Source organism: Zonotrichia leucophrys, chromosome 2 (assembly GCF_028769735.1).
Source record: "Zonotrichia leucophrys gambelii isolate GWCS_2022_RI chromosome 2, RI_Zleu_2.0, whole genome shotgun sequence".
NCBI lineage: Eukaryota > Metazoa > Chordata > Aves > Passeriformes > Passerellidae > Zonotrichia > Zonotrichia leucophrys.
The window spans coordinates 53102911-53130463 of record NC_088171.1 but is presented as its reverse complement, the minus strand read 5'-3'; the positions used below and the strand labels follow the sequence as shown (position 1 = coordinate 53130463).

General features: G+C 38.1%; 1 protein-coding gene across 1 annotated transcript; it reads left to right on the top strand.

Moving 5' to 3' along the window:
* Positions 1-26229, top strand: STK17A (serine/threonine kinase 17a). Its single transcript, XM_064705007.1, has 7 exons — positions 1-340; positions 7595-7807; positions 14820-14964; positions 20133-20259; positions 20967-21015; positions 21149-21328; positions 22127-26229. Exons 1-7 carry the CDS (start codon positions 162-164, stop codon positions 22458-22460), a joined length of 1227 nt encoding a protein of 408 aa, XP_064561077.1. The 5' UTR covers positions 1-161; the 3' UTR covers positions 22461-26229.
* The last annotated feature ends 1324 nt before the right edge of the window (positions 26230-27553 follow it).

Sequence of the window (27553 nt, the reverse complement as noted above, 5' to 3'; positions counted from 1 at the left end):
CTGCCCGCAGCCTCCGCGAGCCCGCGGCAGCGGCAGCGCCCGGCGGGAGCGCGGGCCGGGACGGACACGGACACGGGCACCGGCAGGGAGACGGGAGCGCAGCAGGAGAAGGAGGGAGAGAAGGAGAAGGCGTCCCCTTGCCGAGGGAGAAGCCCCGCACCATGAGCCCCGACGAGAAGCCGCAGCCCGGTCGCTCCCGCGGTGACCGGCCGCCGCCACCTCAGCCAGCGGCCGGGCGATCCCGGCGGCGGGGCGGGCTCCTGGCGGAGATCCGCACGCCCATCCGCACGGAGCCCTTCCAGGAGCGGTACAGCCTCAGCCCCGGCCGGGAGCTCGGCAGGTGAGCGCTGCCTCCACCGCCCCGGACGGCTGGGAAGAAGCGGGGCCGGGGGTGGCGGCAGCCCGGCCCGGGGGTCCCTGCCGGGGCAGAGCCGCGGCCGGCGGGGCTGTGCCGGCCCCGAGGGCGTGCCCCGGCCTGGGCTCGGCTGCGGGAGGGCGCTGGGAGGCAGCTGTACCCCGCAGCTCTCCGCCCCTCCTGCTGCTGCTGCTGCTGCCGGAATCACCCTCGGCTCCCCAGCCGTGCCGATCTGGCTGGGGAGAGATGCTGTGCTTCCCTGCGAGCCCGTGTGCAGTAGTGGATATTGGTCTAGAGTTCCACTGGAGAAGAAAACCTGCCTCCCCCCCTCCTTTTTTTTTTCCTTATTTTTTTTTAAGTATTAATTATTTCCTCGAGCTTTGTAAGCTATGACGTGGAAAAACAATTTTACACTCCTTTAGGAGAGCGTATGCTTGAGAGTAATCTAATGGTGGAACTTTTCAGAGAGTTAAAGCTGGTTAAAGTCTTGGGATTGGAAGTGATTGCACATGTAAGGTTTAGTCCATGTATAATTTCAACACATGACTGATAGAATGCATGGTTTAGGGCAAAAAGGTGCATTAAAAGGTTTCTGCATCTTGGGAACTACATATATGGAATTTCAGCACCACTTAACCAATACTTTTTTCTGAAATTCTGTCACTCCCTATTAAAAGAATGATAGTATTCTTAGAATTACATGTGCTTCATCCAAAGACTGTTTCAGTAAAAAAGATTAGATGGAATACCACCTGCTATATAGAAAGACATCCTCCTCAATGTATGTTCCATTGCAGGTTATGCTCACTGTGTAATTCAGTTTATACAGTGGCAAAACCAATGCCTTTGGAGCTAAGGAGGAGTTTCAAGGCAAGTGCCGCTGCTGTAGGTACCTGTAGCAAATATTTAGGCTGCCTAGGTGTTAGCTTAATGCTCACTTAGTAATTCTGATGTACCAGTAGAATAATACTGTTTAAACATAGTGGTCTAAAGCATTCAGATGGTAAGCAGGTGGGAGAAACATCCCATGGAATGAGAAAGCTTTTTGTAGATTGTTGTGACCACAGTGTCCAAGGCCTGGAAACTGAAGCTAACTAAACACAGGCTACAGATCAGCCTAAATTCTAAGAAACAGTCCAAAAGGCATGGGAGCAATGCAGTACAGAATGTCCTGGTATCACTCTGTTTTGGTTTGGGGTTTTTTTGTTTTTTGGTTTTTTTTTTATTTGAAGTTGAGATGACTTCAGAAAATATTTTGCAGTTCTTCCATGGAATGAGCATTTCCCTCAGAGCCAGGTGATAGTCACTGGCCTAATCAGAGCATGGAGTAGATGAGGGTTCTTTCCGGAACAAAAAAGTACAACTCAGATGATTTCCTTAACCTAAGAATAAGAATTAACTACTGCTTCAAGTCTTAGTCTGCAGTTTAAACCACTAAATAGCAGCATGGATTTTTGAGTGGAATGTTTTTTGAATATTTTAAGGATGACCTTCACGTGAAGGCTGTGATTTTGCACCAGGAGTTAAAATGAGTTAAGTGGCAGTTCTCAGTGTTTGTCGTGGTTTTGAGCAACAGTTGCACATATTTTTGGTTCAGAATATCTCTCCTCAACTTCACAAATTGAGAAGAGATATTCTGTCTTCTCTTTTAGAATATAGAAATCTCTACATTTGAATGCATGTGCTTGGTTTTTTATTCAACAGTTTTAAATTTTGTTTTTTAAAAAGCAGATACTTTAGCTCAAATATTCAAAGACTATTTTTTGCCAACTCTGTGACAAAATGTAGGTGGAAAATCTCTCTGCCACTTATAACTATAATTTTCTTGATAATTTATTAACACAAATGCTTTCACTTTTATATGTTCATAAATTGTGTAATTCTCTCTTTATGGGTAGAATTCATCTTTACAAAGAACAAATTAGCAGCCAGGTATGACAGGTTTTTGTCTTCCATGGAAAGCAGTCGTTGTGCACACAACATAATCTATTTTAGCATTAAGATTTGGTAGAAAAAGGTTTATACACTCTGTGTTTGTCCATCCCATTTCCCAGAATTTGAGAAACAGTTTGAAAGCTGAACTTTAGGTAGGTTTGAAAGTAACAACATTTGTATGGATTGTGTTTTAAACTGAGAGCACGGAGATGGAAGCAAGTTGGTTTTTCACCTTTGCTGAGATCAGGGCTGCTGCGTGAGCTCAGCAGGTTTGTGCGGTCTTTGGCCTCCCATTCTGTCAGGCAGCACGTGTACATTGAACTTCCCAGGGCACTTGGAGCCTCTGCTTTGTGTTCCCTGGTCTCCTGAGCTTGGAGGAGGTGGGAAGAAAGTGGACCATGGCAGAATGTTAAGGCATTGTAGTTCTGGTGGTGCTGGGAGGAGTGGTACGGGGGCTCTGGCCACAGGTGGCACATTGGGGAGGAAAAATCCTGGGGGAAGCAGTCCTGAGAGGCATGGATGAACCTAGGAGGAAACTTGATCACAGTGTCACCAGAGGGACTTGGGTGCAAAGCTGTGGGAAGTCAGGCTTCGTTAGTTCTGCTCACAGGAGAGAAAATGCTTTCAGAATGTAGAGCTTGTGTGCTTCAGAAGGTGCTGCCTCGTTCAGTAGCTGAACAGGCATTTGCAAGTCTGTTGAAACACAGCTGTTGGGAAAGCCAGGTTCACTTGGGAAAAATATCAAAAACTTCGTTATAATGGCTACTCAGGAAAGGAAATTATTGCAAGTTCCTTAACATGACATGGAAATAAAAGTTTTAAAATTAAATTATTTAATATATGACATTTTGGTCCAGTATTCGCAGCCTTAATAATTTTACTGTCCTCAGAATCACAATATTCTCACACAAATCTGAACTTGCATGAGGTCTGAAATCAAACTTACCTCTGATGATTGTTTTAAGGGTGCCACTTCTCATCACCTCACTGAGATTTAAATGTTTTCAGACAATGCTAACTTGAGTTAGGTTAGTTTGAAGCCGTGTCACCTTTGCAGAGGACAAGACACCAATTGCTTAACTCTTTCCCTTACCACTTGTGCTTAAGCCATAATTGTACAGTAAAATGGGGAACAATACATTTTTTACTACCAAGTACTTCCTTAAGGAGTCTACTTATAATTATATTTAGTTGCTTTGCTCGTTTTCCTTGAGAAAAAAACTCCTAATTGCAGACAAAGTATTACTAGGCTATTAATTCTTCAGTGTGTTTATGGAATGTTGCACTCCTTTTTTTATGTGAAACAAGCTATGCACATATTAGAAGTCATCATTTGTGTACAGAAAAGAATACTCTTGATTCTAGAGCTAGGTTAGAGGAAGGAATAAGTTGACTGGTCTGTATTCTGGAAGGTAATGGTCACCTTAAATGATTGATCCACAGTAAAATTATCTTCTAGCAAAATGTGTGCACACATGTAAATATGTCCAATGCAATTCTGTTTTTTCTTCTCGTTCCCGTGTTTTTCTTAAAGCATACAAGCTCATTCTCCACCCAAAGGTAAGAATAAGAAATAGTGTAATCATCCAGGGAGTGTGAAATATTCTTTGTTTCTGACTAGTGATGTGGCTGTAGTTTCATATGTGTGTCTTGGAATTTTTTTCCTCCCTAAAAGAACAACTCTGGCATGCACTTTTATTTCTCGGGTAGGTTTCAGTGATGTGTGTCTTAGCAGTACATGACACTTGTACCATTTTGTGCCATGATATTGCTGTCCTCAGCTGCTCTCTGCAGTAGCACAGTTGGGGTGAAATAGCTGTGGAACTAAGCAAAAGTGCAAAAGAGGTGAAAATTAAGAGTTGCAAGTAGTTGGTTTTGCCATTTGAGAATAAATTTATGTGAGTAAAATATTCATGAACATCAGAAATGTAATCCCTGCACTTTGTTGTTTGAAAATCCAAAATTGTCAGGGGAAAAAACCCACACTTCAGAAGAAATGTTTGATACGAGTTACATAATGAACTGCATATAGTATTGTGGATCTCAGAAAAGTTTTTTTTTCTGAACTTTATAAAAAGTAAACATTTTCACAGAAAGAACTTATTCCTGCATTTGTTACAGTGACAGTGTTTTATAGGTAATTTTAAAAATAAGATTAGTTATTTTTAAATATTTAGTTAAGTTTAGTTATTTATAAATATTATAAATAAATTAGTCAGGTTACTTCTCTGTTCTGATCCTAGGACAACAAAAATTAATTGGTGTCACATAAATGTTGCTGCTTATCTGATTTGACATTTGATTTGTGATTTGACAATTTACCTTTGAGCTATAATGTGTGCCTAATGAAACAATGCAAATTCTGTTGGCAATCTGAAAAGGTGACATTGAGCTTCTTTGTAATCAGATATGATTTATCTTAACTCATAATTCTTGAATATTCGAGACTCTTGTGAGGCCTGAGAACTATTTAGAGTTTCCTACTCTCGTCTCCCTCCAAAGCATTTTTATTTGTGATTGGATGTCTGGTGGTCTGTGTTCAACTTGACAAATGTGATTTTCATCTCAAAATTATTCTTCTGTCCATGCAACATTCCTGCTAGCTCTTCTCAATACACTGAAGTAGTAATGAGGTGATATAACACTATTTTATATGCTTTTTTATAATAAGTTCTGAAAAGCTGGGTTTTAAGAAAAGCAAAGATGAAATGTATGCAATGTGAACTTCATAAGAATACTTGTTTATATATGTCTTATCTACTATTCTGTCTCAATCAAAAAGAAATTCCTTAAAACTTAATCTGTTGGCGTAACCATATAGTGGAAGCTATCTTTGGATCTTAGCTCTGAAATTTTCTCAGACATGAATCTAGATCACTGCACAGTTATTAGTTCTACTGGTTATAAACATCAGGTTTGTCAAGTTTGATCTTTTTGGGGATCGTATTCAGAAAAGATGAGTTCTAACAGGCAGTGGTTATAATAGCTCTAATTATAGGCATAACCAAAAGGAATCCTGGGCAGGATTCTTGGTCTGAGACAATTTAGAATTAGTATTTGTCAGCCAGCTGAACTCCCGTGTAACCTGTCCTTTGAATAACGTCACCTATCAGGCTTCTGGCCAGCTCAGCTAAACAGGACATGCGTGGCCACACACGGTGGTGGTGGCTCTTGCTGCCCCATGAATTCTGTTTTATTTCCATAGTGACTAATGCACGCTGAATCGCAACATCGGTACTCATTAGGCTAATTAACTTGTTTCCAGATAGATTTTGTATGTAATTCAAAACAGCACTGTACTTGAAAGCTGCATTATAGAGATTTCAAACTTTTCTAAGCCACTTTCTCTAGGTCCTTCCTGGTGCTAGAATTAAAAGCTTTTGACTGCACTAAGGCAGCATTCAAGAGGAAGTAGGTAGTGCATTCAGAGACTATATAAGGAAAACAGAGAAGGTTAAAACCAGGCAGGAACCTAGATTTATTGGTTTAAGGCTTAGTATCTATCAGGTGTTGAAATAACATGCTCTTAAAGGGCTTCTCAATTTATTTTTATATGTTGGTTTTTGACAACATACTTACCAGTTGTTTTTTTTTCTTGAGATGTGTTTTGGTGCTAAGAATTTGAACAAGTGTATTAACACTTTTGATAAATGCACAGCTTCCTACTGTACATAAATTTTGGGCTACAAAATTATCTTCATGCATTTACAAACTTCAATAGTTTTGTCTTCATGTATGTATTAGTAATTAAGAACATTTTCCCAAAAAGTTGGTGCAAGACATTGAAAGCATGTTCTTGCTGTTTGTCTGCCTTCACCAGACATCTGGACTGTGCTGTGATCTAGTCTTAATACATATTGTGCTGTACATAATGTGCTTATGCAAAATAGTATTCCTAGAGGAATAACTGTGGCTGTATCAGTGGTTACAAGTCCAATTATTTTATTGAGATTGCCGAGCAAATACCCACTTTGTGGGTACTTATTTGACTTGATTCATTTAGACTGTGTGATTTTGAAACAAATGCTTATTAAAAGCAAGCCGACCACAACTTTGTTTAGCAGTTATATTTCATGGATAACAGTCTTCTGCCAATAGGCTGGGAGAGTGGAATCTCTGACACGAGCTGAAGTAGTTAATTCTGTGAACTTTGGCTTGGATGTAGGAGAGGCAAAACCCATAGTAATTTTATTCCAAAATAGATGATGACTATTATTTTGGTTTCAGCAACCCTACAACAAGTAAAGGACCAAAATAAAGATCTCAAAACTATTCCTGCAACTTTATAAGAAAATGTTAACATATAAATAAAAAAAAGGTAGTTTTGATGATCATTATACCTGTTTGGTAAGAGCTACAGCAAGATTACTGTACTTCAAAGTGTGAGAATTCATCATTGCATTAGTGAGAGGTATTAATTAAAATACCTTTTTAGTCTAAAAATGAGCCGTGTGTGAGAGGAGCCGAGTGGAGCAGGTGGTGTGGGACTCTTGCAGGAAGTTGAGAGCAGGCCCTTGTGCCAGAGTGCTGTGGGGGAAGCGGTGTGACGCAAGCGCGGCCCTGTGGTTTGAGCTGGCCCGCTGCATCACCAGGTGTGTGCTCTGCCCAGGTGACGCTCATTAGTGTGGGCTCAGCACCCTGCTCTGCTCTCTGCTCCTCCTCGCCTTGGCACTGCTGCCAAATTGTGCTGCACAGCTTGATTTTAGTCAGGCTGCTCCGCTGTTTGCATTACCCGTGTTCCTTATTCTTAGTCCCACTGTAGATGGTTTTGAGAACTATTCATCAAAAAACTCCAGCTGTTATCATTTGAGACATGCCATGGTGAAAATACCATCTTGAAAAATGTAGAGTGCATGGCAAATGGAGCAGGATTCAACCAGAGTGCTCTTACCATGGATATAGTGGGATACTTCAGAACACAGTAACTGCGTTACTGTAAGGTGGTCAGAGAAAGCATGAATTGCTCATTTGTACATTTTGATTTTGCCAGCTTTTTAAATTAAAGTTTGGAGGATAATGTAATCTTGGGAACTAGCACAGCTTGTTTGCTCTGTTTTTGAAAAAGGTGCTGTTTGAATTGATTGGGGTTTTTTAAATTCCTTATGTTTCATGGAAATTATTTACACTCTGGGCTGAGGTGTTTTGAACACAGAGATCATCATTCAGCAAGGCATCTTTCTAAATTCAGATTGAATCTTAAATGCTAATAGTGATTTGGTTCAGGTTTCCTGAAACATTATTATTAATTTACAAAGGCCATGCTGTCACTAAGGCATGTAAAACTAAATTCTTATTTAATTTCAGGGGAAAATTTGCAGTGGTGAAGAAGTGTATCCAAAAGGACACTGAAAAAGAGTTTGCAGCAAAATTCATGAGAAAAAGAAGAAAGGGCCAAGACTGTCGGATGGAAATAATCCACGAAATTGCAGTCCTTGAGCTGGCACAATGCAACCTTTGGGTCATTAACCTGCATGAAGTTTATGAAACTGCCACAGAGATGATTTTAGTCCTGGAATAGTAAGTATTAGTAATAATTCCTGAATAACTTTTTGCAGTATTTGCTTAAAAGTAATAATGTAAAAATACTGTGTATCAATGTGAATAATGTAAAAAAAAAATTATTGGTTGCCTGTTACCCTTGATAAACTTCAAGAATAATTGCTAAGAAAATGACGATTACAAGAAGTTACGTGCAGTCACATAACTACTTCAGATTATAACAAATTTCTCTAATTATGTAGTATCTTTCAAAGCTGAGCTATAATTTATGTAGTTAAAGCATCTTAAATGAAATATGAACTGTGTACACTCCCTGCATGTGAAAGAGGAAGAGGAAAGAAGCAATGAGTATCTGTTCAAGAACCAAAGTTTATTTCACTGACAGTGGCAAAAATGGGATGAAATCTGCTGTGGTTTTTTCACCAGTTACAAAAATGAATTGAAAGCAACATCATTGCTAAAAAGAAACCATTACAACCTTCTGCAATAGAAAACTTGCTAAAACAGTATCTTTTTGGGGAAAGAAGGGAGGAGGATTGAGACTTAGAATAGTTTCTTTCAGAAGGACACTTGACTCTGCATTTGTCTGTGTGGTTTTCTCCACTTCAGTTTGTCCAGATGGGCATTCCTGCAGCTGTTGTGGCTGTTCATCTCAAATGCCAGTGGCTTTACATAGTAAGGCATCTCACTAGCTTCCAGTATTCAGCCAAATGCTTGTTGCTACTGAACTGTAAATTCTTGTTCAGTTCTATGGATTTTAAATAACTAAGAGAGGAACAGTGAGGCTCAATAGTTCAGAAGTGACTTGTTTGTGAAGATAAATCTAGTTTGTGCAGTTCTTCTCTTACTTGATAGCAAAAAGAAATGGTGAGAAATCTTGTGTACCAATCACATCTTGTTTAGGAGTCAAAAGAAACTATCTTCAAAGTCCAGTGAAATGGAACGAGACCATGGCTCCTAAGGCAAAATTCCTTCTAGAATACATTTTTTAAACTTCATTGTGCCCTTAATGAAGTCATAATATGTGAAATATTCAAGTATCTTTTATAATACATAGGTGTGACAGAGCTTCTGGGGTTTTAACTGCTGCTACTGAAACTCATAAATACCTGCTTTAAACACTAACAGAAATTTAAACTCAAATACAGTTTCATTTTCTAGATCCTATGGGATTTAATATGAGCAGTGGAATCTAAATGAGCAATGATTTTTGTGATACTTTCAATGCAAAATTCCTAGTTTTCTTTTAGAACTCAATTTTCTTACAGTTGCAAAACTCTTTTAATATGAAGTATTAACTAGGTTGTTAAGTAATTAGCAAAATTACTGGGTTTATATGCATCAAACAGTCATACCTCATTTCAGATAAATAGCTGTGTGCTGGAGCTGTAAATTACAAAAACAGTCTTTCCCTGACTTCAGCAAGTATGTCTGGATGCTTCTTTAGTGTTCCAAAGACATGTTGCAACAAAACAGGTATGAATGTTAGTGAATTTCTGACATTCTGAATGCAGAGGATTAAAGAACATACCTAGACTGCAAGCTTCTCTAGGGCATTTCAGTTTCTATTAAGCTTGATGGTCTCTGTGGCTGATCTTTATCTCCTGAAGAAGTAAAACAAATACTTAATCTTGGCCACTAACTTCATCTGCGGAGATTTTAAAGTTTCTTGTCATGATGTAGAATCTCTCATAAGGGCTGAGGATTTTGCCTTCAGGAAATGTTTTGCTTTCAGGGAGAGAAATAGTAATGTTACATGGAGGGTTGGCTTTCAAGCACTATTGATTTTTGAGAGAAAACGAACTTAAAATGTTGATATTAAGTGTTGAGGAAGCAAGGTGGCATTACAGTGTTGGGTTCAGCTGTAGCATAGCAAATTGGGACTGTCTGCATCCAACCTCACAACAGCCTCTGACTTGGTTTTGTTGTCCTAAGATCTCAATCAGGGTATTTAAGGCAGAATTTAAGGGCTATATAAGTCTAAAGGGGTAACAGAAAGCCTGGAATTAATCTGTGGGCCAGTTCAGTTGTGTTTCTGTATTTCACTGAAAATAGAATGAAAAGAACCTGGAATTTTTGCTGAAGAAGGTACAGATACAGTCTGGGAAACTTGACATAGCAGGTATAAAAAGAAAAAGCAAATTTGGTAACTTTTGGACTTCATACCTGTCATCTTCCCATTTTTTTGAAGGAAAGAGCAGTACAGCACCAGATGCCTAAGAACTGGTCTTTTTCATAAGTGTTCATCACCAAGTTTTTACACATTTGAGGAAGGGAGAGATGATACTAGTGGGTAATTAGTGGGTCATATGTATAGAAACCTGTAAGTGGAGCTTCAAAAATCTTCATCATTCATATTTTGTTATGAAGAGCCTCTGAACTGAGCCAGAACCTTGTGTAACTACAGTAGATTTCTGTTACACTTGTTTAAAAAGAGGAAGAAGTTGTCTTTTTCATCTTGAAGACACAGTTAGTATTTATTTTATATGCTGAATGAAGTGTTTTTTCACCTGTAGTTATTTGGATAATGTAATGGACTTACATGTCCATTAATACTAATGGACTTATAGTCTTGGACATGATTTATTGTCCTACTTACTGGAGGTGTGACCAGTTAAAATAAGAGTCTGCTGGTGGGAAGTGATCCATTTGGCATAGGATTCAACAGACTGAACTTGAAGCAAACCCACTGTAATCACAAATAACTGCTGCTCCAATGTTTGCATCGTGTCTGAGTGGCAAGAGGAGTTGTTCTAGTTAGCAGTCTCAAATCAAGACTGGAAATCTAAAATCATTTTAGAGGAAAACTTCTCAAATTGTCTTGGTTACCTTTGTTTGTGTTTTGTTCAGTTCTTGGACTGCCTGATTGAAAAGGTGAAGGCAAAAAGCTAAAAGCATTTGTCTGAGAACTTCTAAGACCAGTATCTACAATTTTATGGATTTGGAAGCTTCTCTTCCCATGTCCTCTCATCAGATATGGATTTGTAGTTTTCTCAGGCTTTGGGAACATTGGTACATTATATTGCCTTACACTGGAAAAATTACCAGTAAGTGCACTTACTATCCAATGGTGTGCCTAGCCAAGGACAGAGGTATGGCTGTCAGCAGCAGTGAGCATGAACTTTTGCTGGTAGTGTTACAAGCACTGTGGTGTGAACAGCTTGTACTGTAAGCTCCATGTACAGAAGATAGATGACTTTCCATTATTTTGCAAAGATAACTCTTTCAAGAAAGACTTTTGACAGAGTTGAAGATTCAGGAAGTAAATTTTTGTCCATTGCAGATTGTATATAACTCAGCATTGAAATAAAGTGTATCTTAGGAATTGGTCTACATATTTGTTCTCTGGTGATTTGTACATCTGCATCCTTCAGAACAGTAACTTAATGTCTGATCCATTAAAGCTGGAGGAATAGTTCATTTCTTCAGGTGCCCTGAAATAGGTTTGTTCAATCTTTTTCTAACGATAAGTTAAATGACCGTGTTAGTGTCTCCTAAGTGTACTTGAAAGAAGTTTGATGCTGAATTTCATACAGTTTATTGTTAAGATATATTTCAAGGAAGATAAGTAGTCTCCATTTAATCTAAAGTCAACATAATTGTAACAAAGATTAGCTCTCTAGACTTCCAAATGACTTCTAGCTCATTTATGCTGCTAAGTAGTTATAAAGTGTTAGCATGCTTTTCATTGATTAAGAGCAGTTGGACTTCACTTGAAACGAGAGAAATTAATGGCACAACAGTACTTTCATAAGGAAATTAAAATAGCTAAAGAATTATGGTTGCCATAGCTTTCAAGTTCAGAAAGCCTTCTTTTGTCTCACAATTTTTTCATACACTTAGCTGAGGGAGGGTGTGCTAGAGAAATAATGCATTCTAAGTAATGCTAGGTTTCAGAATGTTTTGCCATTTAATATGTCCTTATCGATTTTTTTTTCAGATTAAGATGGCTTATTTTCTTAAAAAGTTTGTTGTCCTAAGGTAATTCTTTGCTTTTATCCCCTAAGAGCATTTTCTGAATGGCCCAGTCATTTGCTAAGCTATTTCATAATGACGATTAGAAAAACTACAGTTTAATGCAAAATGGGTAAATATTATTAACACCAGAGAACTCCTGGTCTGCATATATACAGAAATCATAGCAGTGACATGGCTTTGATACTCTCTTAGAAGGTATTTTGAGCCCTTCTATGGTTAGATATTTTTTCCTCCTGAAATCTAGCTGAGTTGAAAGTATTGTTAAGGAGCTTGGCAGAACTTGGAATAGGTGTGCAGGAGGATCTTTTTGGAGTTCATTTTTGCATTGTGCTTCCAAACACTTGTGACTGACTTGGCTCACAGCTCCCTGACTGTTTTGCTTAAGGGAATCCATTAAGCCTACTCCACAGCAACAATACACAAAATGGTCTTGCAGTATCAAATTTCCATGTGTTCTTGTAAAGGGTGCCTGGTTTGAATGTGGGATTCTTTGGACAGAATGAATTGTCCGGGAGTTGTTCCATCAGCCTCCTAAATAGCAAAGTTAAGATCAAAAACCAAAACATTGCATGAGAAGTCACCTTCCCATGTGAAACTACTTTGTAAAGCCAAGTGTCTATGGTAGCTGAGAATGGCAGTGTCTTGTAAGTTATGAAGTGGGTATGCATGTGTGAGGGCTGTATTTGCATGTCTCACTCTTAAAAATGCTGATGAAGCCAGGCACCTTCAGAAGTATAAGGAGAGACTTCCTTTTTTTTTAAATAAAGTTTCTGGATCAAGGGTTTTCTACTCTCACATTGGTAGCACTGTCTCTTGATTTCACTGATGGGACATTGCTTCAACTTTTATTGCCTTGACTTCTAACACCTATAATTCAGAATTCTTTACGTATATTATTAAAATTCTAGGTAGCTTACATTTTAGTGTTGGTGTCTGCCTCAGTTTTAATTAAGTTGCACTAATAAACAAATTATAACAGATGCCTACCAAGTAGACATATAGCAGGCAGGGCTTTATAAGGCCCCCCACCCTCAACTTTCACTGTTTTTTCAGGTGGGTCTATTAAACATAAAGTGTGATCCCATGTTTTGGGTATAAATCCAATTTCACTGAATTAAACAGCAGAAGTATTTTGTCCTTATTGGAAGTGGCAGAGCTTTACCAGCAAAATCCCAGGGTTATTGCTATAAAAGATACCGTGCTAGTAATTTTGGTAGTAGATATTATCACTGCATGTGTACTATAATTCACTGCTACAAGGGATTAAATCACTCTTCAAGTAACATATTATGGCATTCTTAATGCAGAAAGTTTAATTTATGGGTTGCAGTAGATCTTTTTCTATTACTATCTGGAAAGTCCAAGTGATGTTGCTTTTTCAAGGAATTTGGCTTAGGATACTAGAACACACTAGCTGATGTTCATTTTTTAAATGTCATTAATATTTGAATCCTCTTCAAAGCTGAAATATTACTATTTCCATGAATTAAATAAAAATGGACTGAGAAAAATGTGATAGTGTCAGGCATATGAAATTTTTCAAAAGGAATTATAGTATTAATATTCCCTTGAAAAACTAATTTTATTCTTGAGCTCTATATCTTGATACATAAAGAAGAAAAATAATTATTTAATAGATGTTTTTTCTGAAAGAAAATCTTAGTTAAATAAATCAAATTGTACTGCTGTACCAGCTAGCATATAGAACAGAAGTTTGAAACTCCTTAGAAAAGGGTACGATTTAACCTTCTTTTAATTTTTTTTTTGTAAATTTCTGCAGGGAAATTTAAAATAATAGCTGTGAGAATACCTTGAAGGGCAAAAACTTTTTTTTTTTTAATCCATGAGGCTTTTGAACGTACTAGGACTATAGCAGCAAAGTTAGTGTAGGCAAAATGAACATTTGAATATATTTAAGTGTTTTTTTCTGGGAGTACACAGTTGAAATGCACCATTTTTGTATAACTCTCATTTGCTGTTATATTCATGTTGAATGTGCCTGGCTGTCCTCAGGATAGCCTAGGCAGTACAATTCATTGGAAAAAAGCAAGCAAAGGCAGGTGGGTATGCATCAGTAAAGATTAATGCTTGTGCAAAGTCATTTTTGCATGTCACAGGTTGGTGTAACTGGAGACGATTCTGTCCTTGAGGCTTTCACCACCTTTCCCTAACAGGTGATTACAGAATTTCATGCAGAACAAAGGGTGTATATGCTGATTTCATAGTAGGAGTTCAACAATCCATATGCAAACTGGCCCCATTCTAACATTCGTATGCCCATTCTTATTTTAAGGTGGAGCTTCTGTTCAGTTTCTTTTACTTTTGATGCTGCAGGTTTATATTGTAAAATAATTTTAGTTACTAGAGCCATTGCTATACAGAGCTGGTGCTGCATGTGGCTTCAGAGTACTTTAAAAACATTCATTCATATCTAGTTATTTTTATATTTTTTGTCATTCTGTTATTTGTTTAAACATATATAAACAAAAGAGGATGCAAGCTGAGAGCTAAAATTTTCAGAGCTAATTTTAGATGAAAGAAGTTTAGAAACTTAATGCATCCCTGTATACCAGAGAGTTCATAAACAATTCAGTTACAGACTTTACATTTATTTTGAGTATGTACAAAGTGTTTTGAGGAGGGTGGGAGGTGGGGAAGCTTTGCTCTATGTTTGCTGAGATTTGCCTTGGCCAAATTTCCATGTAGTTTATAGCAATGGCAAAAGGCACAACTTTTTTGAAAACACTGTCCTCAAACAATTGAGGCATTTATCTGAAAGCAAAGTCAGTAGTGTTTGAAAAGTAGTCCCCAAAACTTCTGTACTATTCATATTCTCTAACCTAAATGACTAAAATCTTTGCCTCTCTCCAAAGCTGCCATACTGCAGAAATCACTTCCAAGCCTGTAAACCCTTGCCAAATGTCTAATAACTGAAAATATCATGATTGGATTATACCTCCTGCTGATATTGCCTATACAAAAAAAAGGTGTGAGGAGAGCCAAATGGGTGCTATAATTTAGTCTGAACTCACAATATTCCTACTGTCCACAGTGCTGCTGGAGGTGAAATCTTTGACCAGTGTGTGGCTGAAAGGGAGGAGGCATTCAAAGAAAAAGATGTTAAGCGACTTATGAAGCAGATATTAGAAGGAGTTGCATTCTTGCACAGAAACAATGTTGTTCATCTTGACTTAAAGGTAAGATTAGTACTGTGATTTTCTTATTGATTTCTCATCTGTTGTCTTTCTTGCTTATGTCACAATAATACCAATTTGTAATTAACATAATTTTACCTAATTATACCTTAAATGATAAAATTAAACTTTTGGGATAGAGCAGCCACCAAGTCTGCAAGCATGTTGAGGCATTTCTATGATTATGTTAAATATAAACTTCATTTGATTAAGTGAAATGTAATCAATTCAAAAGTCAATTTGCCTTGCACCTTAAATTGAAAATGAGTGCTTTGGTAAGACTGACTTATTTCTACATTGCAGTAAAAGTCTGGGTATTATATTGGCATTGAAAACCAGGTTTGTCTTTTGTATTGACTTGAGTTTTAATGAAGAAGGGTGGTAGTGACACTGGTGGAATAATGTGTAATGTTTCAGAATTAAATGTTCGAACAGGACTGGTAAATTAATATGTTAAGTACATTTATAGCATTTTCTTCCCCTTTTTTCCCCAGTTATTGTAAAACCTAATTTAAATGTCTGACATTTGCTGCCAAACAGCTGACTGACACCCTGTTGGTATATAAATAATCATGATTTACTGGAACAAGTATTTTTTCTTATTGAAAAATAATTTTGACCCAAATCAAGTGACAAGTACTTTTGCCATCAAATGAAATCTTATGGTCAAGAAGGCATCCAGAGAAGTAATCTCTCCTATGGGCAGCAAGCTTCAGTTAATTTTAGTTAGCTTCTCTCATTATGAGGTTGGACTAGTTTATTGCTAAGCAAGGCAGTCTAAAAAGTAACTTGCATTACATTTTTAAAAATTCTTTTTGCATGTCCTATTCTCTTGTTTACTAAGTATATTGTAAGCTGCTGCATGTTTATTCTTTTGCTGAGATCCTTACTTACACTTAGCTGTATTTTAGCACTATTATAAAGCTACCAGTAGATTCCAGTATCAAGCTGTATGGACTTAATATATTAACTTAGCACATCATGAACCATTCATCAGCTAAAGCAGATGAATCATATTTGCACACTAATATGTCATCTGCCTGGTTTTCCAAACATTTATTCAAATTATATGTGGGATTCTTAAAAATTTTGATTGAGTCATACACACAAAATACTAATAATTGTACTAAAAGAATTAATGAAGCATTTTTAGTAAGTGATGTGAGAGTAAGTGTTCAGAAAGACTAAAACTGAGCAATTAGAACTCCTCAAAGTGCCTTTGTGTGCTTAAACAAGATACTCAGTGTCACAATGGTTGGCCATTTAATTTCCTTGAACCAAATGTGTAAGATTAAAGGTCTTTTGTGGACAGTATGTATTTGTACATGTTTGTAGTTAAAGTTGTGGTGTTTTTTAGCATCACCAGCTGGATATCTGTAACTGGAAATGTGATGTGTTTTCTATGACTACAGTACTTATTTGCAAAAGCAGACTTGGGATGTTGAATACAGATTTTATCCAGAAAAGAAATTCATAAAAAGCTGACTTAAAAACTTCCCAACTGGTCAGCAAACTTACACTATAACATGGAGCATATGCAATTCTCACTGAAAAATCCAGCATTGTTTTGCTGCCTTAGAGAAGTTCATTAGCAGAGGAAGTTGTGCAGTGATTGAGGTTAATTAACATGTTTATACATTACTGCAGTGTGGGTTTAATCGGGTCCTACTCGCAGTGGGATGACTTTCATGATTTATAAAACTATCAGTCTTTTGCAAAATAAGGTTTATGGAAGTCTTCAGAGTATTGGCAAACTAAAATGATGGAAATGGTAGAATTAAAAACCTTAACTTGCAAAGATTAATTGATCCACATGCCTTACAAGACTTTTTTAAAAGGCCCATTTTTGACAGAACTCAAAAAGTTGGATGTTCACTTCAGCCACATATTTATTAACCTACATCTTCTGTTGTATCCTGTGTCTCATGCTGCTTTAACTTGCAGCTTAAAGCACAGTGGAATTTACTAAGTACTTGTTTGTGATGACATTTGGAAGACTTCTGTATGTTTATTGCTGCTATGCAAGGTGTTTGCCAATAGCAAATTTTACAAATTCTTTCTAAAATGGGAGGTTTTGCACTATTAGTTTCACCTTTGTGTCTCTAAAGATTTCATTTGTCTGTTACAAATTCCTTTGGAAAGGTCCATTCAATTTTCCATATGTTGCACCTTCAAGAAAATTTAAATTCTGTACCCAGAGGAATTTAAACCCAAGTGGTTGTCTATATGTAATTGTCAGCTTAATGTTCATATTATAAATGTAATGAATCAGATCTATGACATTGACAGCTACTTTGCTTTAGCTTCTCTTTGCCCTCTGAACAGATACAAGATTTTTCTTGAGACTAACACTGCAGAAAGAAATGGGGTATTTTGTTCTGGCTTAGCAAGGTTGTCACCTGATCATTTCTTTCCAAAAGCATGGTTCTACTGAAAGATGGTTGAAATGTGTCTTGTTAATAGCAAAGTACAATTATGTAGCCTAGTTTTGACTTGGATTAAGAGCAAATATAATGCTACCAAGTGCAAATTAATTATCACTTGACAGTATTGTGTTGATGCTATTTAATTTGCAGGGTGTGCACAGATTGTAGGCAGGAGTCTTTCATCTCCTCTTAATGGTGCTTAAAAGCTGCAGAGTAAGGGAAGTCTCCTTTCTCTGTGTTCTCATTTGCTCTTTGACTTAATCTTGAATTGGGGTTAGGTAAAAGCTTACTGTAGTTGGGAATGGAAGAGAATTTAAGCAGGCATGGGGGATGAGGAAGATGATGTGGGGGTCCTTTGCTTTTTTTAGAATCAGCCAAGTTTAGTATCTTTAGACACAACGAAGCTGGGGTATCTCAGCTAGTTGGTTTTCCTGTTTCTGACCACTATTTCTTTAATAATTCCTGTCCTTTCTTGTAGGCATCTGAGGTTTTCTGAATATTATATAATTAGATAACCTGCAGAATTAATGAAATTAGGTAAGGTGAGGTATTGATTAAATTAAAAACCTGACCTTTATTGTGTGTCCTTAGTCTTTATGTGTCTTCTTGAAACCAGTTAAAGATACAAGAAATAGGAGGATGGTTCCATCTAAATGGAACCTTTAAGCCTTGCTGCAGTAGAGGGGGAGGTCTTCAAACATTGCCATTTGATGGTTTTCATCAACGGTTTCAGTAGTGCTTGAGGGTAAAAGTGAAAGGTCCTTTTTAGAATGGCCACCAGGAGAGCCTCCAACTGGCATCTCCTCTCTTTGTGGGCTGACTGGAATTAGGCAAACTTAGATGTACTCTAGCAGAGTAAAACCAAAAGAGAAACACTATTACAGATGTGGGGAAATGATCTTCCTTTTTTGAAATTTTGAGTAATGGTGTCAGGCTGAGAACTATGGTGAATTCAAAGCTATGGCTTCTTTAAGGTTTCATGTTGGCGTTTAGGCTGGTACTTCACAAGAATCCCATAATCATTCCTTAAAATAAGAAAATTCCTAGTATTTCATTAGGAATTGATTCAGAGTTATGACTCAATTCATACTGTAGACAGGGGTTTTTTTCTGCATAGGTGTGTTTTGCATAATAAGATTTTTTTAAAAGACAATAAAAATGGCAACTGCTTTAACTATTAAAATGTTAAAATACAGGACTGAAGGGTTTCACAAACCTTTTCTATTGAAAATTTTTCCTCATTTAAATGTAGAGGAAAAAAATATTTTTCTCATGATTTTAATTTGACTCTTCATAACTAAATTTCTCACTGGGAATAACATCTGAGAGGGTAATGAGGGAGGCATAGTTAGCTTTTTTTTGATGTTTGCTTTTCTAATACAAATAGAGAAGAACAAATCTGAACTATAAAGAATGTGGAAATGTGCTGCTCCAAAACCCTTTGTATAGCCCCCATATCCCATTTTGTAAAGAAAATTAAAAAAGAGCTATTCTTAATATGTAGATTTACAAACAGAAAAGAAATTGACAACACCATGGAGTTAGTTTCAAATGACAGTTTAACTCTGCAGGAATAAAAAAACTCGACTACATTCAGGTCTTGCAGTGAGGGGAAGTGGCCAAAGTTTTTTAAAATGTTCTTGCCCAGGTTTATTTCTGTATTCAAAAGCAAGGCTGTTCATGTGAGAGCACGTCTTCATGAGTGACTCTGGGGATGGGGGACAGAGCAGCTCTGTGATTAGGGAAGGAGTATAAATGTTGGTGTTACTCCATCTGAATTATCAGTCAGAGGTTGTTTTTGCTGTTCTTACTCTTTTGTCCTCCTCCCTTTTCAACCACTCTGATGCAAGATGATCCAGGTTCCCAACAGACTTCTGCACTTTCATGGAATTTGTGCTTACTAGAATCATGAAAGCAGTGCCAATTGTCAGCACTACCATTTGGAGAAGTTAATGATAAAATCCAGTGTGATCACTGGTCTGGGGGTTGGGAAAGTCAAACCTTGGGGTGTTTTTTTGAGGTTTTTTTGGCAACAATATACTTCAGTTGCCAAAGTTTTTATTTTTTAAATTAAGCTAGCATTTAAAATAGTAAGGAACTTCTTAATGACCACAAAGGTGCTTTGAAGGAAGACAGCCAAGATCTAGTGACGTCAGTGCAAACAAGTTTATCCAAAGGTGATGCTCTTAAAAACCTGTTTCTCAGGCTGCTATATTTTTTCTAAGCTCTTCTTCAGTTCATATTCTGTAATACAGTTGTTTGTACTTTGAACAGGATTCAGGTTGGTTGCAACAGACCTTTAAGCAGGTGCAGTCAAAATAGTTGTGTGCTCAGGGTTTTTAAAATGATTGGGTGATTTTGGACAACCTTCCAAGGGAGGTATTTTACACCATCTATTGGAAGAATCAAGGAGCAAGAGGAGTGAAAAAGGTGATACAAAGGACTAGAGAGGTACAAGTGTGGAGGTACTTGCATGCTATTGTTTAATGGCAGCTATTGGCATGTATTTCTAATATGTTCTAAGCTAACAAAGGTTTGATTCTCAATTCTAAATTTATAATCCTGCCATTCCTTTTAGCCTATGTGTTTCTTCAAAGTCACCTTGGGGGAAATAGATAAATGATCCAGGGTATCATACTTGTTATAGGAGGCACTGTTGTTGCTCATGGTCTAAAATAATTATGCAATATGATGTCAATGACACTTGGTTTTTTGTGATCCCAAAAGTCTCCTCTTGTTTTTCAGCCCCAAAATATTCTGCTAACCAGTAAGTCTCCTCTGGGAGACATTAAGATAGTAGATTTTGGCCTTTCCAGAATAATGAAGAGCAGTGAGGAACTAAGAGAGATCATGGGAACTCCAGAATATGTAGGTAAGTTGTTACTATAGGATTGATGAATAGTCCAGGCTTCTGGGGAGTGAGAAGAGGATTTGGAGCATGCCAGCCTGGCTGGGGAGTTACTGTGTTGCAAGATCGAGTTATTACTTGGACTGGTACCGCTGCCAAAGTTAGAACTGGCAAGTCTTGCCAGTCTAATGAACTATCATTGTGTGCTTATGTTGAAGATGAAGACACACTTTAGATGAGTCTTACCAGCAGTCATAACAAGTATTGCCTGGATTAAAAGTTTAAATTCACATACTCAGTCTCTGAATGTTTTAGCCAGTGTAGGTTTTCTCTTTTTTTAAAAAAAACCCAAACCACTCTAGGCCTTGAAAATATACTTGAGAATATATTTAAGTTGTGACGTATATCTTCATAGTTATGGGTTTCAGTGCTACAATATGCAATGTTGGCTATTTCTGTTTTGTCTGCAAAAAACTTGTATACAGATTCCTTAATTGGGAAGGAGACTGGCCTGGCTTCTGAACATGGCAGTAAAAAGAAAAAAAAAATTTTACACTTAAAACCAGTGAATAATAGGAACCACTTAAATAACCTGAATAGAAGTATCTTGATTTCAAAAGACTGTCATGCTTCAAATAGCTTATCTTAAATTTTACCATATGACCATTATTGCTTTTTTTAGCTGTAATGTCTGCATATGACAAAACCCATTTTTTCTCCCCCCTGAATAGCTCCTGAAATTCTGAGTTATGACCCAATCAGTACAGCAACTGATATGTGGTAAGTTGAACAAATTAATGGTCATCATAACTTTAGTGAAAAGGGTTGTTCTTTGGGGATCTCTTTGTTTATTTGCTTTTAAGAAAAAAAGGCTAACTAAAAAACTGGTTTTCTTTTTTTACATTCAATTTAGGAGCATTGGAGTACTGGCATATGTTATGCTAACAGGGATATCACCTTTCCTGGGGGATGATAAACAAGAAACATTCTTAAATATATCTCAAATGAACGTAAGTTACTCTGGAGAGGACTTTGACCTTGTATCAGAGTCTGCTGTGGATTTCATCAAAACTCTGCTGGTTAAGAAACCCGAGTAAGTAAAATACACAATTGTATATGCTAATATGTCAGACTGACTTAATTTTAAATGTAGCAAGTGCTAGTGTTTTCATTTTTATAGTATAAGGAGACTTTGATTTCATTGTGCTATTACTTTTTATGCATATGAGAATTCCTCAGTTTCCATCCAAGATTGTATATTCCAAAGGATGTCCAAGTGTTAGTAATTAAAACTGAAATTACTTTCAGGAAACTGTGTATGAACTGGAGCTTGTAGCAGTGAACACTAGACCCATTCTTCTTGCTGGTACTTTGCTGGTCTTTTACATGAACTGAGCTTTGAGTCCTTAATCTTGGATGGGTTGGTAGAGAACCTTTCCTTTTCTGGTTCATTAATACACTTTTCTTAATGGGCAGCAAACTGGAAATCCCATGTTCCCAAACAGAACAGGTGTTTTCTGTGGAACTTTACCAGTTCTTCATGGGACATGTCAGCTATTGAAATTGCCTACTGCTTGTCATGGGGAATATTTGAAGAATGTAGAAGTTAGATAATTTTTCTGTATATAAAAAGTATAAACTTCAAAAGTTGGTTGGCAACGTGAAAGTGTAAACTCATATTTAGGGATCTATGAATTCCTTTCTTTTAAGTGCTAGGAGTTCATCTACTTGAATTGCTGTGGTCTTTTTTGGTAAAAGATAGCTGTCAGTGCAATTCTGTCTGTCTTTAATACAGTCATATCCTTGGAATAATTTTTGGTGATATCTTCTGCAAGGTTCTGAATTTTGTATTCATTTGGACATTTATTTTAATACTTTCCTTGCTCTGCAGGGACCGGGCAACTGCTGAGGAATGTCTTCAACATCCGTGGTTGGAACAAAGTGATAATCCTGCTTGCAGCGTCTGGAATAAGAGTACAGAAGGGGAGACCAGTGATGCCATCCAGAAAGATGCAGATTCTGCCTCTGAACAATCAGTAGATGCTGAGAAGACCGGAGAGGAAGAATCAATAGTGACAGAAGAACTGATTGTAGTGGCTTCATACACACTGGGACAATGTAGGCAGTCAGAAAAAGAAAAAGTAACTGAGCAGAAAGCCATTTCTAAACGATTTAAATTTGAGGAACCATTACTGCAGGAAATACCAGGAGAATTCATTTACTGAACTGTATGGAGCTTCATAGCTATAACTGGAAGGCAGTTTTTTTCTACTAAACAAAAGTATTCTAGCCAAGTGAATTTCTGATATGCAATAAATGTTCTAGATAAAGGAAAGTGTTTATAAATGGCATACAAAAAATGTGCCAAGTTCTTATTTTCATGGAAGAGATGAGATTTCAAGTGGCTGACATGCATTTAACAAAGAGGATAAGCTTATTTTTGTTTTTATTTTTATTTCTGGTTTTTTGTTGTTGTTATTGATTGGTAACAGATTTTTTGCTAATTGTTCTGGTGTTCTTGAGAAGTTGACACTGGAAGTGTTTTGGTGACAGATGTCAATAGGAGTATTTTAGGATACATTTTGGTATTTAATGCAAATATATAATGCTGGGTTTTCCTCAAACGCCTCCTAACTTCAGTGGAACTAAAACTTGAATGAGAGGAGAACTTGATCACCTGGTACAGATTTCAGAGTCATCCTGTGTGTATTCCTTTGTTTACATCAGGTCAAAGACCCAAACTCCTCTGGAGTGTAGCTGAACAGTGAGCTGAGCTTCTCTAGACAGAGACGCACATGCCCCACTGGGAATGAAATCCGTACTGGAGATATGTGTGATTTGGGAGCACAGTAAAATCCTGCTCCTGAGGGTGATGTATTTGCTTATTTTAGTCACTTGTGAGCCAGCAGAGATTGTTTCCTTCCCCTCCCATGTTGGGTGAGATGTGCCAATAGAATCCAGCTCAGTGTGGCCACACAGTGCTGATGAGAGGAAAAAAGAATGACATTCTGATGTAGCTCCTCTGAAGTTTCTGAAGTTCTCTCCACTGACTTTACCATGTTAGGTTAGACAGTTTGTCCAGCTAATCAGCCCTTGATTCCACTTCCCCCAGAAGCAGCTGGGGTTTTATTGGGATCATGAGGTCATTTCTACCTTCTTTCTGTTCCTCTAACTGCTGCTTTAAGGAGAAAAGGAGCATCCTTAGGCTAAATGACAATTGTTCAATATAGCTGTCAGATGAGGAAGAAGATACTGCTTCTTCTGAAACAGTGAAGCACAGCTCATGCCTCCTGCTTCCTGCTCACTCTCCCTTAGACACTTGGAAACACAGCATGTTATGTGGCCTGGCAGAGTGGGATTAGGGAGCAGTATGGATGGGTTATAGTTCTCAATGGACGCAGTCCCTCAGAGGACAAAGCTGGCACCAACTGGGCACCAAAACTGAGTGGTTTTTGCAGTGTACAGATCTGAGGATCTTGGCCTGAGTCCTAGTTTTCTAAGAAATCTTTCATATTGATGCTGTTCCAAAGTTTAATTTTTATGTAATGGAAGTTTAGTACTATTATATTGCATACTGTTAACTATTCAACTATTTATTTGGTTTCTTTATGCTGTTCCTTTATAATAAACTCTGACAAAAGTTTTCTTGCTATAAAACAGTGAACAGAAAATTTTGAGCTAGTTTTTCCCTTTTTTCCATGTTCGTACACACTTTTCTAATTTCAAATGTATAAAATGTTCTACTCCATTTAGTGAGGAGGAGTTCAGGGCTTTGTGCTAATGTTACAGTTCCTCCTTCACACAAAAGTTGAATGGCTTAATAAGAGCAGCAGGACTGGGGTGATCTGATCAGCATGACTGGAAAGGTGGGGCAAAAGCACTGGTACAGAAGAAAGCTGAACCAAAAGCAGTGGGATGATGGGTAGTTTTTCCATAAGGCTTCATTGCCAGAGGTTGGGCTACCTTTATTTCAAGTCCCATCAGGGAAGTTGCACCTAAATTAAACTGTTCTATCAAGCATCTTCCCCTATAGAATTACATATTATTGAGTATTCAAGTAGGTAGAGCAACTTCTTGTTCCTCAAAGTTGTTCATATAAAACAGCCAGTGGTGCTCAGAACTGAGTTTGGATGTGTTATATATTGTAATGCAGAGATGCCTCTCGTGCTCTGGAGAAAGGAGTCAGTTGCTGGACAGCTCTGGGTTGCTCTCAGCAGGACAATCTTTGAGCCAACAGTGTATCTGTGTTAGTTGGGTGTTTCTGGACACAGAGAGGAGCTGACCCTACCCACAATGAGATCTGTTTCAGCCTTTGTTAGGCAGGACAGTGCCATCATGGCCATCTTTCACTCTCCCGTCATTTGCCCAAGACAATTTGCTTGGGTGAGGGGACGCTGATGCATGGAATTCTTCTGTACAAGATTGCAACTTCTCCTATCTTCCATCAATGCCATTTTGACATTTTTTCCCTCATGTCCATTCTTCCATATGTTACTAAGTTGAGCAGAGCAGGGAGATTGAAGCATGTTCACATCCTACCCTTACAGAACAATGTTGCCAGTGTTGCACACATAAATGTTTAACAACACCTGGTTGCCCACAGCAAATTATTTGAGGGATATATATATATCCAATGTCACTTCCTCTTTGTAACCACAGATCATGTCTCAGATTGAGACTGGTACTAATGGAAAAGAGTAGGTGCTGAGCAGTATACATTTTGTCCTATATATACTGTTTTTAATGTACGACAGTGAAGCTTAACATGTATACATGAAATATATACTTATCTCAAGGCCAGCTTTTCTTGAATTGGCTGCTTTGAGATTTCCAGTGGGCTGCATCTCTGTTGAACTCTTTGTGCCTTAAGGTGATTTTATACACTGTTTTTTAACGTCATTAAGAATTTGTATAGAGTTGTGAAGGTTTACTAGTGTAAGTTATAAACAAGGCATCTTAGATTCACCCTTTAACAGGGAAAATTTTCTGTAATGCTTAACTGCCGGACTATCAGCCAGACCCACACCCTTGAGGCTCTTTCTGTTCCACTGTGAGTGTGGGTAAAGCTGCAAGCGAGGTGCTCCTACTCTGAGCTGTAGGAAGGGGCTGTTCAATCAGTGTTGTTGAGGAGCTCAGTTGTGGGTGAAGAGACACATCAGTAAAACCAGGAGCAAAGCAACAGCTGTGAGGAACAACTGGTTTTCTGCAGCTCCATGAATATGGGGGACTGTGTGTATGTACTCAGGTCATTTAGGAAAAGCTCCTGTGATGGTGGGAAGGGGCTGCTTGTGGGGAAAGACTCAGCTCCTTAGACCTTGTGGGCAATGCTCCCCCACTCTCCAGACTGAGCACAGGTTGGCTGCCTTTGTAGCACAGAGAGCATGGCTGCTGTTTGCTCAGAGGCAGGATGCTGAAAGAATGGAAGGGCAGAGGTTCCTACAGAGTTATCTGTGGTTCATGGAAGACCCATGAGCTGGATCACTAGGAGGGGCAAGTCCAGGCCCAGGCCTTCTTTCAGTTGTTGGAATAAATAGCAAAGTCCTAATGAAAAGCACAGCCTTGTCTCCTCTTGTTGCTATATTCACCTCTTTAAGGGAGAGGTTATAGATTTTATAGTTGCTATTTTTGTCCAAAGTGGAATTTGCATTGTGATTTGTCTCACATGTCACATTTTTGTGTGCAGGTCTCTAAATACAAAAGGTAAATTCCAGTTTGTGATCTACCCCCTGAATCCCCCTTGAGAGCTGTTAGGTCACAAATGCAAATAAAAGTTCTGCCCGTTCTCCACTGGTAGTGCTCACAAGGGATGGGGAGGGAGATGGGCCTTGCATCACATTACTTTGTGGCTTAAGATCTCTCTTGAATATTTCAGGTGTTGCTCCTGGAAGACAGTTCAACATTTTAAAGAAATAGTGCCAGTTCATTGTACTTCTGATAAGGTGTTTACTGTTTCAGGAACTTTACAATGAATAAAATTTTGTTTTCTGAACAGCTGATGGATCTTTTGTTTTTTGTGCTTTGGCAAATGCCCATTAGCAGGATTACTGATATTTTAGTTTTCTGAATCACGCATTTGTTCAATATGTGCAGCAAATATAAAATGCATCCAAAGTCTTTTCCATACTAAAGCAATATGCTTCCACTGTAGAGTTTTTCATGGTACAGATGTTGAATTAAGCTGTCATTTGGATTAATAAATACAGTCAGGGGAAAAAAAAAGAAAGTACAGATGGATGTGATAAAAATCTCTCCTAATTAAGAAAAGGGTAGGATTCGTCAAAGTGAAGCAGAGCATATAGGACCAGAGTCATTATTGCAAAATTAGGAGAGGAACTACTTGAAAGGATTATCTTTTTTCCTGTAAACACAGAACTTAATTACATTGAGTCTTTGCTTGCTTGTAAAAGTAGAATCACAGTTAAGCTGGTGATGCATTGAAAGCAGTGTGCCCCATCTCTTCAATTAATTTGCAATGCCAGCATACAGACTGAATTACACAGGTGTTTTTTAACTAATCCTCACAGAGAAGTCTCCTGAGCTGCCAGGATATCACTTACCATCTTCCACTTTCCAGTAGCACCTTGTGAGACCCAGCTGCTCTGGCTGCTGGATGGAAGGTTGTGGGCCTTACCAACCAAAGAGATGCAGTGATTGTTTCTCAGAAGTTACTGAAATAAGGTCCTTTGCTCCTAAATCTTCTAGGAAAGCAAATTAATAGAAATTGCCTTAGATTGGTCAAGAAATTACATTAGTCTAGTATTGTTATAGAATTAGTGCTACTTAAAATGAACCAAATGCATTTGGCCCGGTGTGATACATCTTCCAAAGTAACACCAAGAGCAGGCAAGTCTCCATTGTTCCTGATATTACAGGACTGCCAGGGCCTGCTGCAGGAAATTTGGTAGTGAATTTTGTGGAAAACTCAGGGAAATTATGTCTTTGACAAGCAGGAAAGATGCAGCACATGGCAGGAAAGAACTGGATGTATCCTCATTTCTAAATGGGAGATGAATCCAAATAACTTGTGTTCCCTGTGCAATGCAAGGCATCTGCCCAAAATAGAGAGTGAACTGAGTGGCCCATAACTTGGACAAAAGTCTGTCACTCCTTGGAGAAACACTCCAAAGCGAACATGTCAGCCACTTAGCCTTTCTGAAGGCAGTGCTTTCACAACATCTAGCTTTTTGCTTTTCAAAACACAGCCCCTGTGTGCCCATCAGCTCCAACTCAAACAGGTGCAAGTGTTGTAACAGTACTGAGCAGTATCTGCTGTTCCTCAGCTGTAAATTGAACTCTTGCCCTGAATAGTCTGCCACCT